At 44.2% G+C, this 14892-nt stretch overlaps 1 protein-coding gene across 2 annotated transcripts in view; it reads right to left on the bottom strand.

Moving 5' to 3' along the window:
• Nucleotides 1-768, bottom strand: part of WWC2 (WW and C2 domain containing 2) — a 114353-nt gene extending 113585 nt beyond the window's left edge. Inside the window, exon 1 of one of the 2 annotated variants that reach the window (XM_083459483.1) lies at nt 10-768. In XM_083459483.1, the coding sequence (XP_083315609.1) occupies nt 10-140 (131 nt within the window). In that variant the 5' untranslated portion in view covers nt 141-768. The remainder of the gene's footprint in view (nt 1-9) is intronic. The other variant, XM_083459484.1, reaches the window with a different exon arrangement.
• Nucleotides 769-14892: the final 14124 nt, after the last annotated feature.

Here is a 14892-nt window from a genome sequence, read left to right as displayed (position 1 = left end):
TACACCCACCTGTCTCTGGGGTCGATCCAGCTGGTCTGCTTGGTGTTGTGGTCGATGTAGAAGACTTTCCCATCGAAATCCCTCGCCTCCTCCCAGCCGTCGGGTAAGGGCAGCTGCCCATTCCCCACTTTCCTAGGCATGGCCGAGGGCGGGGGGTAGCAGCTGCTGCTGCTGCTCCATAGGGACCAGAAAACAAGAAAGGAAGGAAGGAAGGAGGGAAGCGGGAAAAAGGAGGACGACCCTACTTCTCTCTCTCTTCCCCCCCACCCCCTCTTACTTCTCCCCGGGAACCCTGGGCGGGTGGAGGGAGGCAGGCAGAGCCTTTGCAAATCGGCCAGGAAACTCGGCGGAGTTTCAGTCCACCATGTCTGAACGGGAGTCTCCGCTTCCTGCCCCCATTCCGTAGCAGCAGCGGGTCAGGGGGGGTCCAGGCTGAGCCGAGGCGGCGACTGGGTTCCGATCCGGGGCGGACGCGGAGGGTCGAGTTGGGGGGGGGGGGAGCCCGGCTCAGCCCCCGGAGCGGCGGCGGCGGTAGCAGAAGCAGCCGCTCATTAGCATGAGATTAGCATCCATCTCATCTGCATGCACATTCCTCGCTGGGGCATTCCTGAGCGTTAACCCTGCCAGTGCCAAAGGAAGAAAGGAAGGGAGAATGAAAGACAGGCAGGCAGAAAGGCCGTCATCATATGTGAATGTGCTGGGGGGGGCGGGTAGTCAGAAAAAGCGGGTGATGGGGGAGGAAGAGGCGAGGAAAGAGAAGCAGAGACAAAGGTGATCACAAAAGTATTTTTTTATTATAATAATAAACCCTCTATGAACTGTATGGGGGTGGGGGTGGGGCGTTAAAAGTTCACTGCTACAACTCCCAAAATGCAAACTTTGAAAGTCCATCAGTCCCACCAAGTCAGCTCCCCAAAGTAGTTAGGTATGACCTCAATGGGTCTGCTGTTGTGACCTGCAGCCGGATTGTTTTCTGGCCCAGCAAAGGCTGCTTTCTACATCACACTTTTTATAAGTAGGGCAAGTACTCTCAGGAGTCACTTCAGCAACTAAGAACATTGTGTTCATGTTCCAGAAGGCTTCATTTTGTCCCTCAAGATGCCACTGGGAGTCTTGGAATGGCCACAGAGCGTTCCTGAGCCTGAAATGACAAAGACAACCTTTTCCTCACATTTATCTTGTTTTAAATCAGGGGGTGCCTTGCAGATGCAATCCAGTGAAAAAATAAAGCAGGAACTACCTGCTTTAGGTATTACTGTAGTTTTTCTCAGCACAGGTATCAATACCTATAATGGGAATGCTTATAATGTGAAGACAAAGTCAGTTATGGTCCTGTGGACAAACAGCTGGAATTTAGTGGAATGGAGAGAGAAATATTTAAACATAATGATGTCCAGCGCATAAGCATTGTGAAAGCTTTAACTATCGTATTCACTGCATATATGAGTGGAAATTGCCCAGAAAGTCCAACCGTCACATTTAATTTCAAAAGAGAAATTTCCCAACTATTGCAGGATTAGCTGAAAGGGAACATTCAATGGCCCAACTCTGCAACATTCCATAGTTCCTAGTCAGTCTAATTTTAAAATTTTATATTATTCTTATTTCTTTTCATTTACAAACTAATACTGTATACTTATTCGTACATGGTGAGTCCTAGAAGTTTGCAGAAACCTAGGCTCCTACCTTATTTTGGGATATCTGTTTTATTACAGGCATGGGACCATTGAAGGTCATCATTTGGGAGAATTATAATGGACAGATTTCACAAAGAGCAACATACACAGCAGAGTTTACTAAGACTGTTTTAGGGGCTGCTTTAGTTTAACTTCTTTATAAATCACTTTTTAAGCCACAGCAATTTTTGCATAACCCTCATCTGAAGGTGCCTTATAATTAAGATTTCTCCACAATCTGTGTAGGCCACAGGTGGTCTCACAACCAGTGTTTTTTTTCTGGGGGTAGGCAGGGGTACGCATACCCCTAAACATTTTGTGAATCTAAGTTTGTCCTCATGGAGGGGCAGTATTTCAATATGAGTAGGAAAATGAGAGTACCCCTAAACATTTTTTAAGAAAAAAGCACTGCTTACAACAATCTTACCTGTTCCCACAGATGATAAGGGTCTACCAAAGCTTTGAACCATGCCGATTACATGACAGGTTGCATCTGCTAAGTCTCGCCAGGCCACACCTCCACCTGATGACTCACTAGCTGCTGCAGCAGCAGCAGCACTCTGTGCTTTGCTTCCCAAATTTACATAATCTGGTCATTCTTGGAATCACAATCTAGTTGGGAGCTATCAACCTATTACTTAATACAGAAAAAGAAAGCTAGTTTATTTAACCATTTGTATGGGTGATAGCCTATGTTGGTCATACTCAGAGTAGACCTAAGTCCATTGATTTTAATGGGTCTACTTTGAGTATGAGTGGATGAAGGTGGCGCTGTGGTCTAAACCACTGAACCTAGGGATTGCTGATCGGAAGGTCAGCTGTTTGAATCCCTGTGACGGGGTGAGCTCCCATTGCTCTGTCCCAGCTCCTGCCCACCTAGCAATTCAAAAGCACGTGAAGTGCAAGTAGATAAATAGGTACCGCTCTGGCGTGAAGGTAAACGGCATTTCTGTGCGCTGCTCTGGTTCACCAGAAGCGGCTTAGTCATGACCCAGAAGCTGTCTGCGGACAAATGCCGGCTCCCTTGGCCTATAGAGCGAGATGAGTGCCGCAACCCCAGAGTCGTCCACAACTGGACCTAACGGTCAGGGGTACCTTAATGTTGGATAGCACCCTATGTTTTTAACCTTATCCAAATCGAACAATTAACCAGGCCAGATGGAGGCCTTTGGCTTTTAACAATCTAAGTAAGGCCTTTTAGAGTAGGTGGGATGTTTTAATGTTTTCTTCCCCCTCGCCACCTTGTTTTAATATGTATGCAGTGCTTTGGGGAGGGCAGGGTTATGCATACCCCTAAATATTTTGTGAATCTTTGTACTTTTGTTCATTTACTGTATTTATTTTTCCCTTTTTGAACTATAAAATGAGGGTTTTCTTGAGTCAAAATAAGAGTACCCCTAAACATTTTTAAGAAAAAAAGCACTGTACGTATGTATTTTATTTAGTTTTTTGTCATTTTGAGTTGCCTGTGACACAAAAGTGACTAATAAGATTAATAATAATAATAATAATAATCTCCTGTCTTTCCTTACTCTTTTTCTGACACACTCATTTTCTCCTGTCATAACACAAATAATAACCACTCACTGACAAATCAGATATATGTATGATGAAGTAACAGAAAAAGCTAATCAAAGATAGGAAAAGGAAGAAGAAAGTGACTAGGACACATACAGTATGTGGTGTGTTAAAATATTCACCTTTTCTATTCATAATTTGTCATTATAAATAAAAATAAGAGAAATGTGCAAAATATAAAACAATCCCTGTACATATTAGCAAAATAACAGTAACAATTTATATTCTGAACGGAAGTTTCATATCCCTTAATTACCATGTTTCAATATTCATGCTTAGAATATTCCTTGTACAATGCTGATTCCAGTAAAGAATAAAAGAAGTATTTTTTCCTGAAATATTTCTATTGAGTTGATTCATTCATTGTATAATTGTTTATATTACATTATTTTATTCAATACTATCAAGTTCTGATGTTTTTCTTCCATTAGCCTATTAAGGGTATTCTATCCATTTCCATGGCCTTGTGATCTTTATGCAGGCAGCTATCGGCATATGAATAACCAAAATCTTCATTGCTCTGAACCTGATGTTTGAGTTTCCCAAAAGCATTATCACTAGATTCAATTGTAATTGACAACTAGTTATTTAATTAATATTTACTTGAATCCCCCCTCAAAAAAACCCGTTTTAATTAAACAGCAATACCAGCACTAACAGAACACCAACTTTCCTTCATACTTTTAAATGTAGGCATGAGCTTTTCTGCAGCAAAAAATACACACGTGCCCAACCAGACCAACTGGTTTTAATTTTATCAAATGCACTTTCTTTTATTAATAAGATTCAAAAGTATGTACATTGAGAAATGTGAAGAGAAGATTCCTGTCTTTTGAACCCAGCTGCCAAGTATTGATTTTGGCACCACAGTAGAACTTCAAAGTATGAAAACAGAGCAAGTTCTTATAAGGAGAGAGTAGCCTATTCACCAGCTAATGCACATTTGTGTCTAAGTAGCCTCTGCAACTATATACATGGCCTACAAATTCTATATAAAGAGTTAGTACAGATATCTCATCTACCTTGCTTCTTTCTCTGCAATTAATTATGCTAGTGTCCTATGAGATGCAACAACTTCCAGACTTGAGTAAGGGCATATTTACATTATTTGGTGTACTAACATGATCCATGTATAACAGCAACAGATGGAAAGATAGCTTATGAGACTAAAACTATATTTTGTACCACATGGTGTATTTGTAATGAAAAGTAGGCCTGGCTGGGAAATTACCAAAGGAAACCTGTGACCCAATGGAAGTTCAAACAATCATTTTCCAGCATGTGCCAAGGCAGAACTTAATTCAGGCTTGGAAAGTGGTTTATTTTACAATTTCAGTTTACTGCAGTCTGGAAAATGCACTACAGATGTGTGGCGGACCACCCCTCACCAATACACACAAAAGGCAACCACTCAGTAAAGGTTATCGACCCACAGTGACTCTTTAGTTCACTTTGGTGTTGTATATACAGTATTTGATAAAAGAAAGTTCAAGCCCTTTAGGGTGGAGTTTATCATGCAGAAACCTCTCCAGTGTAAGTATATTCAATCTTTAAAAGAGCAAGCCAAACCCCATTAAAGTGGGGTGGGTGTGTGTGTCATGAGCCCCACAACACTGTTAAAATCAGGTTTCAATTGGCAGGCTCTGGTGGAAGAGGAAACAGAGGGAGGGGTCTGAATTGGGGGATGTGGGATGCAGGGCCGTACGAAGTGGGGGGCGGAGGGGACGGATCGCCCCGGGTGCCACTCGGGGGGTGGTGACAAGATGACCCCTGCCCCAGCTGTAGAGTGGTTGAGGGTGCGCACAGTCAGTATGGATGCCACTCATGGGGCGTCTGTACGGGCTCCCGCTCTCACCGTCCATATGGGCTGCCTCTCGCACAGCGAACGTACAGGATCCATCCATACGGGATGCCACACATGCGTCACCGGGCGGTTTGCCCTGCTCCTCAGCGTCCCGTCCCGAGTGCCGGAGAGGGTTCCTTCGCCACTGGTGGGATGGAGGAGAGGGGATCACCCCTTCTACCCTGACTTCAGTTACTTTGTAAGCAGAAGCAAGGGTGATGGCATTGCTGTGTGTGTAAGCGGGAACAGGCAGCGTTGCATTGCTGTATGTGCTAAGATGCCAGGAGGTGGGCTAGTTGAATGTGTCCCCTGCCTCCCTGAGTTCATTGGCTCCCTCCGTGTGTGGGTGACACAAGATGTCATTGGTTTTGTGGGCATTGGTTAATGTTTTCAAAGATGCTGGGGGGTTGTTATCTGCCATTTTTTGCACTGTTTTCTGGTTATCTGCTTTGCAGCTCCCCTCTTGAACTGAGTAGGTTTAGGATAGAGTGGCAATTCCACTGACATCTCTCTCCTGTCCCAGTGTACAATTAGGGCATAGGATAACTGTGCTTTAAAATCCAGACAGATGCACAATAAAGACAGAGAGCAGATTCTGGCTGCTCAAGCCCTATAGTTTGCTCTCCATGGGAATGTTTGCCTCATCAGTAGGATGATATAGCTTTAGAAAGGATTAGTAACAAGGAAAGTCCTTGACACAAATAAGGAAGTAGTGCCTAGTTAAAAAGACTTATTTCCGTAGTACAGGTCGGGGAGTATAAATACCAATCTGAAATATTTCTAATACAGATGAAATTATTTGGCATTAATAGTAAAGCAGGAGGAAAATGTTTTGGCATTGCATGCAAGACTGAAGCATATGCAAATACAAGTCCTCATTTGACAATGACAGAGTTTTCCTGTTCTCATGTTTTATTACAGTATTTTGAAACAGCAGCCCAGGAAAACATTTAAACTTGCACTTAATCATGTAATCAGATTTATTAGGGGGCTGTCATGAACCCCACAGCACTGCTAGGATCAGGCTTGAGTTGGCAGACTTTGATAGAGGAGGAAGAAATGGGGATGGGGCTGAAATGGGGGGACCTTAGTTGGAGGAGGGGAATCTTCCCTTTCTTCTTGTACATCAGAAACATTGGAAGGGGGAGCAGAGGTGCTGGCTTCCCCCTCTGACTGTCCTGAGGAGCAGAGAGTCTCAGTAGAGGCTGGGGGAGGCTTTGATCAGCCAAGGCAGGAAGCAGAATAGGAGCTTGAACACAAGGGTACAGTCTTGTCACCTAGAACCAAATGTTGCTTTCCCAGGTGGGAGCAGACCCACCTGCCACGACGGAGTGCATGCTTGCACTCCTGACATTCCCACAAGGAAAGAGAGTCTCACAAATGAGTGCACCATCCCTCTCATTGAAATCTTGGTGGGAGGAGTGGGGGAACTTGTTTGGACATCTTCATTGCTTCTGTCCATTTCTAAACTTCTAGTCCTGCTCCTGAATTCCTGAATCATGACTCCCGAGCACTATCCCTGCTGCTGAGCCGGTACTGTTAGTTGCCTGAATAAAAATGTCTTTGCTACATCCAAGTAAGAGCTTATCTCTCTCTCTCTCTCTCTCTCTCTCTCTCTCTGTGTGTGTGTGTGTGTGTGTGTGTGTGTGTTGGACAGGAGCCGGGACAGGGCTGTAATTTGTACAGTGAGTTGATGGAAGAGTTCTTAGTGTTACAAAATATGCAGCAACTATCACATTTATAGCACAGTGGATTCTTATTTCTATACGGTCTGTGTATTATCTTTTTATGCTGCAATCAATATTCATAGTCCCCCACCCTAATAATATTGTTCCATTTGACTGCATTAACCTCTTTAGCTTTGAATATTTGGAAATCCAGTGAAAGAATGTATAGACATGTGTGAGGGTCTCAGACAGACTGGATTAAAGTATATACAGGCATTACGCTGAATCATACTGTGAGACTGACCCATCTGTTACACTTTTTGCTTTCCTTCCTGTTAGGCACACAGAAAGCAGTCAAATAAACACACAAAACGTCAGACACCTTTTCTTCGTCTCTTTTATAATCTCCTATCTGGTTATTTTAATTTTTGCAGTGGACAAACTACTTAATTTCCATACACATGGAACAGGGCCTCTTCTCTCCTGAAGGAGCCCACTATAGGACAAATCCACTTTCCAATTACAAAGCACTCTCAGATAATTACCATGTAGGTTGGGCTGGCTCATCTATTGGAAATGTGGGACATTTGTCCTATGAATTGGGTTGCTTCCAGATGACCTCTTTATATAACATTCATTCTGATTTAATTGTGGGCATGTTCTTCAACATTGCATCAAACAATTGCTATCCCATACTTTCTAGTGTACTTTTCGTGCACTTTTCTTAGCACAGAAAGTCCATTTTCTTTGTGGGAAGAGGCTGGTTTCTTGCACAAGAGCAGCAAATCCACTTCTACAATGTGAATTTACCAGCGTGCGATTCAGTCCCACTGCAAAGTAGCAACAGTCTGGTAGCTACCGTGGGTTCTGCAGAAGGCACCAAGGAGACAAGCGCTCAGAAAGAAAAGGGTGGTTTCAGTAACAAAGCTATGGTTTTATTGATAATATACAGCATTGGTTGTGCTGTATAACCAAGCAGCATGTTCAGTTAGGAATTACATGAAATAATTTGGAATAAAATAATTTGATTTTAATACTACAATAACATATGAGAAATTGAACTACATGTATTAATTAATTGGCTTGAGTTTATATTTTGTTCACTGATCATAGGACACACCGTAGTTGCTGAATGAGTCCTTGGTAATGGCCAGTATAACCAAAGGAAAGAGAAAACCATGCCAAAGGAATCAGCTCATGAACGTCAACAGGACAAAGGCATACATTCTATTTAGCCAGGGATCAAACCAGAGTCAGTTTCCAGAAGATCCATTCATGAGGATCAAGGAACTAGAAGATGGTGCTGGGAGCATAGAACACATCTGGGAAATTTGTCCAAAGTGCCATTGGGGACAGGCACAATAATTTTGCCTGTCAAGTCTTAGAGAATGAAGAGAATGAAACAGGAATGGCAACTCTAGAATGATGCTTTCCGACATTTATGCACTCACCTAGCGTTTTGAAACAGCATTCCCAAAATCTCCCAAAAACAAAAGGAACAATGTTTTACCAGGAAAAAGGGACTGTCCGTGGTAAACAGGGAAGATTTGTGTATATGCAGCTTACATATATAGGTTCAGGTGAAAAACTGATCAAAGCATCTTAGAGACTTAGTTAGCTTCTACAGCAGAGCTGCTGCAGCATGCACACACACACACACACACACACACACACACACACTTTTCTAGGTCTAAAAGGACATTACATGATAAAACTTTGGAGCTACTGCACATTGCCAGACAATTTTCAAACTGTAGAGACAGAACTGTCTGAAGATAGATGGACTCATCACAATATGATGCTTAATAGTGTAGTATAGTAACAACATGGATGCAGGTGGCACTGTGGGTTAAACCACAGAGCCTAGGACTTGCCTATCAGAAGGTCGGCGGTTCGAATCCCAGCGACAGGGTGAGCTCCCGTTGTTTGGTCCCTGCTCCTGCCAACCTAGCAGTTCGAAAGCACGTCAAGTGCAAGTAGATAAATAGGTACCGTTCCGGCGGAAAGGTAAACAGCATTTCTGTGTGCTGCTCTGGTTCGCCAGAAGCGGCTTAGTCATGCTGGCCACACGACCAGCTGTACGCCGGCTCCCTCAGCCAGTAAAGCAAGATGAGCACCGCAACCCCAGAGTCGGCCACGACTGGACCTAATGCTCAGGGGTCCCCTTTACCTTTACCTTATAGTAACAACAACAACAACAACAACAACAACAACAACAAAGTCGGTTCTCAAGAATATTCGAATATAAATTTCAATATGGCAGGACTGGGAGGTAGCAAAGAGAGGAAAGAGACAGGAGGAGCAAAGGTAGCCACTGATGATTGAGAGCCAATGCAATTACATGATGTACCTAGGCTTCACTTCAGTTGGATAATAGACTAAGGTTAGAAAGAGTACAGCTCCCTCTTCTGATCAGCTGTCATGGTGGCATAGGGAATGGGAAACAGATGCCTAGCATCCAAGATCTAATATTGATTGTACGTGATACAACGTACCTACAACATTTCATTAAAACTGGCCATGTGTTTTTTGAAGTGTTAAGGGAACAATGTAGTCCACGTACAGCAAATTTCTAGAAGGAGATTTCACTGGGGAAGATTCCCTTTGGCTCACTAGAACCCAGTTTCATCCACACACACCCTCTGCAGTGTAGTTTCAGTACTCAGACAACCAGGATTCTCATCTGACCTTGTCTCACCTTCCCACTGTCTGTGCCCGCGGCCAGGTGCATGAGCAGGCACAACTAGGACTGCTCAAATTAGGGGCGGAAGGTTATGAGGCCTTGATCCACAATCCCACCCCACTAATCCCTCCAACTTTAGCCTTCATCCTTCTAAAAACTTTAGCTAAGGAAGGGATCATAAGAAAGATAAGTGGGCCAGTTCCCCTCTGGCTGTCCTTGCAATTCAAGTGGCAGCTCTCAGGGTAAATAGGAGGACATGTTCAAATCCCCCTTCACCCTGTCTAGCCTCACCTTCTGCTCAGAGCAAGTCAGAAGTGAGAGAGGGAGCAAGTTAGATGGGGATGTGGAAGATCTGCACATCCTCCAGGTCCTTCCTTCTGCCTGCTCACAGAGGTGTATGCACATGGCTCCACTGAGTCTATTAGAATCCTCTATGTGTAGATGCTGCACTTGGAATGGATAGGATCAGGCCCTCTTTTATCTTCCACTATAGTTCCACTGTAGCCTTAACTACTCAGGCATTACTATGCATTATAGTGCCTAAATAATATATGTTAAAGTGTCCTTTCGTAGCATTATGCAGAATGTTTTAAGGGGCACTAAATCTTATTTTTTCTTGAATAGGAATGGCTCTTTAATCTGCTTCTGCTTCTGAACATTGCTTAAAATTATGGCATATATACTACAAATAGCTTTCGGTTTTCACCATTTATTTGACAAATATAATTATTTTCAGGAAAAGCTTGTCAAACACAGTTAATATTCCCACTGGCTAAGCCCTTAGGTAATAGATCTCAAAGTAATAGTTGCATTCTGAGAGTTTATATTTTCTTATTATTTTCATTAGAAGAAACCTTTAATAATATTTAGTGGTGTTTCTCTCTCTCCTGAAAAACATTTTCCAGGCTTCTGCTAATTAAAACCTTTATATCTTTTAGACAGTAAGAGTGGCTTTTCAAACCTGTAACTATTATGTAACTTGCTTTATTAGGGGTTCAATTGTAAAGCCAGATAAACCTGTGATTTAATAATTGACACTTACCGACTACATTTTCCCCATGTAGAACAGTTTGCAAACATTAATTAACTAATTAATCCTTGAGTGACTCCTATAATTTAAGTAAGTAAGTACATCCTCACACATTTCCCTGTAATTTAGGTAAATAAGCATTGTCTCATGCATTTTGCAGAGAAAACAGTTTATAGGCACCAGGAAAAAGAGGGAGGAAAAAACCATCACACTGCTATAGCAAGAAATGAAATCCATTTGTGGTGATCAGTTTCTACTTTAATATTTCTAAATTATAATGTGAAATCTAGGCTTTCCTTTGCCAACTTTCAAATAAAAAAGCAGGAACCCCCCCCCCCCAGCTTACTACAGAAACTTGATTCTCGAATGCCTTGGTACTCATACGTTTTGGCTCCCGAATGCCGGAAACCCAGAAGTAAGTGTTCCAGTTTGCAAACGTTTTTCGGAAGCCGAACGTCCGACACGGCTTCTGCTTGAGTGCAGGAAGCTCCTGCAGCCAATTGGGAGCAGCGCCTTGGGTTTTGAATGGTTTCGGGAGTCGAATGGACTCCCAGAATGGATTAAGTTCGTGAACCAAGGTACTGCGTAATAAATAGGTGTACTCAACTATGATTTGCTCAGAGGAGACACATTGAAATTAATAAACACAACAAAGCTAGGCCCATTAATTTCAGTACTATGCAGAGTTAAACTTAGTTGAATACGCCCCAAGATAACTTAACATGGTTAACTTACATTTTGATCACACAATCACGGGGTTTATGAAATTAAAATGGTGGTGTTATGAAATGTTAATTGTGATGTGTATGGTGGATTGTAAATATGGAATATGGGGATGGGGGCTATTCAGGGTTAATTTATCTTGAATGGACAAAAATGAATGTTATTCCGGTTGTCCCCTAGTGCTGCTTCTGATCCATATTTGCATCTTCGTCACTGCATGTAACCAGAAAGTAGTTGTTCTACTAGCCTAAATAATGACAAAAGTAGTTCTATGTGTAGAATGCACAATTTTCACAGTGTGTGTGATTCTTCATCAATGCAAGTCAGTGCAAATTGTGCACATGTGAGTAAATCTAATGCCTTCTTAGAATCATAGCTGTCAACGTTTCCCTTTTTTTAAGGGAAATTCCCTTATTCCGAATAGGATTCCTCGCAAGGGAAAAGTTGACAGCTATGCTTAGAATCCCCACTGAGGTAGGTCTGAATACAGTGGTGCCTCGCAAGACGAAATTAATTCGTTCCGCAATTCTCTTCGTCTTGCGGGTTTTTCGTCTTGCGATGCACGGTTTCCCATAGGAATGCATTGAAAATCAATTAATGCGTTCCTAGGGAAACCACCTTCAGGCCAGGTCCGGGGACAGTCTGTCCCCGGACCTCTTCTGAAGGCTGGGGGGGGGGGACAAGGGCTTTTCTTCCCACCCCCAGCATTTTAAAAAACCCTGGGACAGCGGAGGACTTCTCCGCTGTGCGGGGCTATCTTAAAATGCTGGCGGGCGGCATTTTAAATCGCCCCGGACAGCGGAGGACTTCTCCGCTGTCCGGGGCGATTTAAAAGCCCCTGGGAAGGCAGGCAGGGGGGACAAAGACTTTCGCCCCCTGCCCGCCTTCAGAAGGTGTTCCCGCCCCCCTTCGGAACATCGTTCCGAAGTGGGGCGGCTGGGGCAGCTGTTCCCGCCCCCCGCCCCACTTCGGAACAGCTTTCCGAAGTGGGGTGGATGGGACAGGTGTCCCCGCCCCCCCCGCCCCACTTCAGAAAGCTGTTCCGAAGTGGGGCGGCGGCGGCAGGTGTCCCCGCCCCCCGCCCCACTTCGGAACAGCTTTCCGAAGTGGGGCGGCGGCGGCAGCTGTTCCCGCCCCACCTCCCCCCTTCGGAACATCGTTCCGAAGTGGGGCGGATGGGGCAGCTGTTCCCGACCCACCTCCTCCCTTCGGAACATCGTTCCGAAGTGGGGCGGATGGGGCAGCTGTTCCCGACCCACCTCCCCCCTTCGGAACATCGTTCCGAAGTGGGGCGGATGGGGCAGCTGTTCCCGACCCACCTCCCCCCTTCGGAACATCGTTCCGAAGTGGGGCGGATGGGGCAGCTGTCCCCGCCCCCCTCCCCCCCTCGGAACATCGTTCCGAAGTGGGGCGGATGGGGCAGCTGTTCCCGACCCACCTCCCCCCTTCGGAACATCGTTCCGAAGTGGGGCGGATGGGGCAGCTGTTCCCGACCCACCTCCCCCCTTCGGAACATCGTTCCGAAGTGGGGCGGCTGGGGCAGCTGTTCCCGACCCACCTCCCCCCTTCGGAACATCGTTCCGAAGTGGGGCGGCTGGGGCAGCTGTTCCCGCCCCCCGCTTCGGAACAGCGTTTTAAAATGCTGGGGGTCGGCAGCGAACGCTCCCGACCCCCAGCATTTTAAAATCTCCCCGGGACAGAGACCTCTCTGCTGTCCCTTGGAGATTTTAAAATGCTGGGGGTCGGCAGCGAACGCTTCGCTCCCGCCCGCCAGCATTTTAAGATCACCCGGGGCAGGCGGGGGGGAGGCAGGCGGGGGGGAGCAAAGACTTTTGCCCCCCGCCGTCCTTCAGAAGAGGTCCTCTTCTGAAGGCCGGCTGTGGGCGAAAGTCTTTGCTCCCGACCGCCAGCATTTCCCTATGGGCTTTCGTCTTGCGATGCAAGCCCATAGGGAAATTCGTCTTGCGAAGCGCCTCCAAAACAGAAAACCCTTTCGTCTTGCGGGTTTTCCGTCTTGCGAGGCATTCGTCTTGCGGGGTACCACTGTATATAAATACACTGAATGGGGTGTGTAATTGCAACACAGAAACACTATTCACTTGACGTCACATTAGAACTATGTTGATAATGACCACATCAAAAGTGGCTCACCTTTGGCCCTCCAGGTGCTGCTAGACTACAACTCCCAGCATCCCTGACTATTGGTCATGTTGCCTGGAACTGACAGGATTGGAGTCCAACAACATCTGGAGAGTCACAGGTCCCCATCCCTGGATTACAGCCTACCTGGTTTAAAACTACGGTATATCATTGTAATGTATGAACAATCTCAGATTGAGTCAGATTGCGAATTGCTTCCTGGAGTACTCTGTGAGGGTCTCGAATATCAACTATACAAAAACATGTACTGTATGTAAAGCGTGTCCCTTGAGGAATCTTTCCACCATGACTTTCAATATTTCAAACATTTGAATCACAGAATATGTATTTTGAAACTCTGAGGAGCTACTAAAGTGACCCAGCACCAGGAATCTTGTCTTGCATAATATGATTGCTGAAGCTCTGAATCCGTATTTTCTTTTCAGGAAGATGTCTTGAAATGGTTCAAGATCACTGACAGCCAATCAAACTTTCCATTTTAGATATTTGCTTTCTTTTATCAGTCTTTAGATTCTGAATTTTATTATCTTGTGGTCATTAAAATTTATGTATTAATCCCATTAAAATTGTTTCTACGTTATGTATTTTTCACTTCTTATCCCTAGTGGCTCGCTTCTTCTGTCTGTAGACCAACATTCAGGCAATAGAAACAGAATGAAAGGGTGACAAATCTGTAGCCTGGTCCAGAGCTCTGTGTGTATTCTAATGTAGAACTTCTGGCAAGTACAAATCATCACTCAAAACAAAGTCCAGGGCAGCCCATACAAATTGAATTGTCCTTGACTTTGTTTTGAATGTGGAAGCTATGACCAGGTTGGAGCGCTGTGATGCATGCAGAAAAACCCACAACAACCTAGGTTTGAAACATAACACATCTAAATGAGATTAGAGGTTCTGAGACTTAGAAAGAAATAATCCTTGCTCATTAGTAATAAGGAAAAAAATCTGTAATTTCCTTTGTGTCAAAACTAGACATGAGACCAATGGAAAACAAAACAATGCTTCATGGTTTTGCATCTTGCCTTCCAAGTTCAATTTCTCTGTAGACCTGAGCAGATTTTGGGGGGGATAATTTGTTCTTTTATTGTATTTATAATTAGCCTTCTGCAAGAATAAGTTCTCTTTTCGTTTCCGCAGTGATGCATTGACTCCTTCATTACAGCAAAAATCCATGACCCCCAGTGTTCGACTGTAAACAATGATAGTTACTGGCCTCATTAGGCAACTAGCAGATGGCTTATGAAGTTCTCATTGGAGCTTTTATCCATTTGTGGCTTGCCATGTGCAAATGTTTGCCTTTTCCACTGAATAAAGCCATGCCAAATGGGACTCTGTTTCCTATTTTTATTAGTGTTGATATTTTCTGTTAATAGTTGTGAAAGAATTTCATTTTTTTCAGTTACATAGTCAATCTGCTCTTGTGTCATTCAGGTGAATTGAAAGTAAAGCCCAGGTAGAATTTCACATCAACAGTGTGTAAAATGTGAATAGAATAAGTATGGAGGGGGACTCGTTCACATACAACTAGTGTT

This window comes from Podarcis liolepis (assembly GCF_965112155.1).
Source record: "Podarcis liolepis genome assembly, chromosome: 9".
Lineage (NCBI taxonomy): Eukaryota > Metazoa > Chordata > Lepidosauria > Squamata > Lacertidae > Podarcis > Podarcis liolepis.
The sequence above is the reverse complement of the archived record's forward strand: the minus strand, read 5'-3'. Positions and strand labels throughout refer to the sequence as shown.